This window comes from Sitophilus oryzae, unplaced genomic scaffold (genome assembly GCF_002938485.1).
Source record: "Sitophilus oryzae breed Bouriz unplaced genomic scaffold, Soryzae_2.0 scaffold_601_pilon_pilon, whole genome shotgun sequence".
NCBI classification, from domain to species: Eukaryota; Metazoa; Arthropoda; class Insecta; order Coleoptera; family Curculionidae; genus Sitophilus; species Sitophilus oryzae.
In genome coordinates, this window is record NW_022147198.1 from 471 (window position 1) to 4071 (window position 3601).

General features: G+C 32.0%; 1 protein-coding gene across 1 annotated transcript; it reads right to left on the reverse strand.

Moving 5' to 3' along the window:
* Positions 1-539: 539 nt before the first annotated feature.
* LOC115887679 (cuticle protein 6-like) lies at positions 540-2391 on the reverse strand. The gene is made up of 2 exons (XM_030907139.1): positions 2231-2391; positions 540-795 (listed from the first exon to the last, which is right to left on the reverse strand). The coding sequence occupies exons 1-2, from the start codon at positions 2280-2282 to the stop codon at positions 554-556; spliced, it is 294 nt and encodes a 97-aa protein (XP_030762999.1). The 5' UTR covers positions 2283-2391; the 3' UTR covers positions 540-553.
* Between the last annotated feature and the right edge of the window lie 1210 nt (positions 2392-3601).

Here is a 3601-nt window from a genome sequence, read left to right on the forward strand (position 1 = left end):
TCGTATGATTGAAAAATAGGAACAGCGTCAGCGATGGCTATGAAATGAAGATCAGTGTCATTTTATATGTAAAATTATATTGGGAATTTCATCGATTGTCATTTCCAAGCCAACTGGACGCCGTTTTTTTTTTCGATCATACGGTATATTATTATAAACACAAAGTATATATATAAACACAAAGTGTCAAATTCAACGAGCGTAACCATAGTTTCTCGATATATAATTACTTACAAGGATTTATTTTTAAAACTTTTTATATTATTTGGAACGTTTTAAAATTGTTTAAAAATTTATTTGTGACTTTTGAAAAAAATAGTATATTCTATTCCGAGCAAAAATTACTTTTTGTGCCTCACCTGTATTGCCGTCAAACGTACAACCTCGCCACAAGAAGTATTATTTTTACTCCTAATAAAACAATATACTATTTTGCCGGTATATAACTTTCCTTAAGGAAAAAATTGGAATCACATTTGAATAATATAAAATAGTCAACATGAGATCTATATTTTTAGAAACACTTGCGGGTCACTCTGTACACTAATTCTAATTACCTGTATTGAACATTTTGTATCTGTCCATTTCCATCGATGTAAGAATAAGATCCTACGGTCTGACCATCGGCAGATTTGATTTCGTTTTTAGCTGACAGGTCATTAGCATAACCGTACGAATACTGACCAATTGAGTCCTGGGAATGATACTGGCTAGAATGGCGAGCCAATGGAATGGCTGTTAGAAAAGCTGGAGCAGTTATGCGGGTAACTGCGGGTACAGCCACTGATGGAATAACTAAATAAAAAATGTATATGTTACTGTAAATGTCCGAAATACGGTAAAACCTAGGATAACCGCGCTAAATCTAGGATTTACCAAAAGCATGTGGTAAAAGCCCGAAAACTATTTATTTTGCTTCCATTTCGGACTTTTACCGGACCCAAACTGTAAATCTTAGGGTTTACCACACCGCATTGAAGTAAAAGTACGAATAAGCAATTGGTAGTAAAACCAACCAACCCCACCTCAAATAACCACCTAACCAATGCATTTAACATCCCCCAAATAACCAGGCTAACCAATGCATTAACACCCTCCAAATAACCAGGCTAACCTAATTAGTTAATGCTTTTGGTAAATCCTAGGTTTAGCGCGCTTATCCTAGGTTTTACCGCATTTCGGACATTTACAGTAACAAATATAAGACTGATACGTTACAAAAATCGATATCGTGAAACGATAATCGTTAAAATTTCAATGCCTAAGTAAACAAAAACAGAGATATCTTGGTATATCGACATCCTTAATTTGTCGATATTGTTGCTATAAGAAAAATAATTCGTACTTTTACCAATGTGTGGTAAATCCTAAGATTTACTGATTGGGTCCGCCATCCGGTAAAAGTCCGAAATGGAAGCAAAATAAAGAAGTTTTCGAGCTTTTACCACTTGCTTTTGGTAAATCCTAGATTTAGCGCGCTTACCCTAGGTTTTACCGCATTTCGGACATTTTCAGTGACATACACAATCATTATATTATTATATATAACAAGTCTTAAAAAGTGCAAATATTTTTAGGGTGGTATATTTCGACCCCAGGAACATTTCTATGAGTTTTTTCGAAAAAAAAATGTTGAAAAATCGTGCATTTTCTTTTAAATTGTCCTGTATGTTTAGAAAACGTTTTAGAACTGCCTGTTGACCGCATATTTTTCCAGGGTATAGTTTTTTAATATCTGATTAATATCATGGTTACGGCTTTACTATATGGTTACGACACTAAAAGTGATGCAAATACAAAAAACGATCCGGTGGCTCTCAAAACTTTGTAAAAATAAACTCGGTTAATTTGGACTTATTTGAAAAACGGTAAAGAGATAATGTTTCTTTTACCGAGATTTACCAGCCCTGAGAATATTTGCACTTATTTAGGATCCACCCTGTATATTAAAATATAAAAAAATTTAATGGGAACAGTTATATAATAAATTTGTGGTTTAAAATAATTTAATTTTATCCGAATGAATTATTAATGTTTGACAAACTATAGCAGAAATTATCATCGATTTTTTTTTCAAAGGTTCCCGTGACACCCTTTTTTCTCGATAGTATGAGATTCTCTAAAAATCTATAAAATGTAAATATTAAGACATTTTAGATAATTTAATACACTTAGTAAGATTCAGAAAAAAAATAAAAAAATGTGAATTTGAAGAACAGTAATAACTCACCACCAGCTTTAGCAATGACGAAAAGTGCGGAAGCCAAAACGAAGAACTTCATGTTGAGTTTTGTTTTTTTTGGTTGCGCTGCTGAATGATAATTCAGTACTCGCCGAACTGCCTCAAGACATCTCGCCGGATGCTTTATATAGAAGACCGCGCCCGAAAAGAATAATTTTAATCCTGATCTGATCGAAAATAAACAATTAAAGAGCATCTAGTTTTTAATTTTGCGTTTGTGTCGTGTGCGGTAGTTGTTGTCTGATTGGTTCGCGGTTTATAGTATGGTGGCTAATGTCATGCGCTGTTTTTATTATAGATTTATTATACATTTTTATATTATGTGTTTCTTTAATAAATTCACCGGCACGAAAAATGGACACCTTGAAATTTAGATGTATTTTAAAGTTTTATATATTGTGTGCTAGTGGACCGATTTTCATGATTTTTTAATCAATTTGTAGCCAAACACCCACCCTTTCAATATTAAAAATCAAAGTTGCCACCTGTCAATTATATGATGGGGAAAAACAAAATTTTTATATTTTGATGAAAGTTTGAAACACCCTGTGGAGTATATTAAAAAATCAAGAAATTTTTAAAATCACTTTATCATCTCGGTGTATCTTTTCTCGATAGTTTGGTAAAAACCAACCCAAAAGGTTCATCTCAATAGCTTCATTTTTTTTGGAGATATTCGCTTTTGGAGAAAACAGTAACATTTTTTCGTATTTTTTACATTTTAACCATACCTTTGCTTTTGGTCCTAACCAACAGACCTGTAAAATCGTGTTTATGATTTATCTAACGTCTGTCTTTAAAAATCATATTATTATTGTCTGTTCGGCAGTTACTTTAGCAGAGATGGTTTTAAATCCAAAAGTTGATCTCTATCATGATCAATTAAAGCAGCAATAGCCGAAACTTCAGAACTTAAAACCATCTCTAGTAGAGTAAACATCAATAAACAATAATAATATGACTTTTCAGTAACAGTGCAAAAACAATAGACACTATTTTATAAGTGTGTTGATGAGGATTCAAAAGCAACAGCTTAAAATTGCTGTAATTCGTTGCTGTCTTATTTAAAAGCGAATATCTCCAATAAAAATAAAGCAATTGAGATGAATAAAACAACAAACTATCGACAAAAGACGTAGCTAGATCATAAAATAATTTTTAAATTCCTTGGTTTGTTAATATATTCTACAGGGAGTTTAAAACTTTCACTAAAATATCAACGTTTTGTTTGCCCTCGTATAATTGACAGATGCGATGTTTCATTTTTAATTTAGAAAGAGATACTAAAAATCCAAATAATTTAGCTACCTATTGCTTAAAAATCATCAAACTCGGAATACTAGTTCAAAAACTATTGAA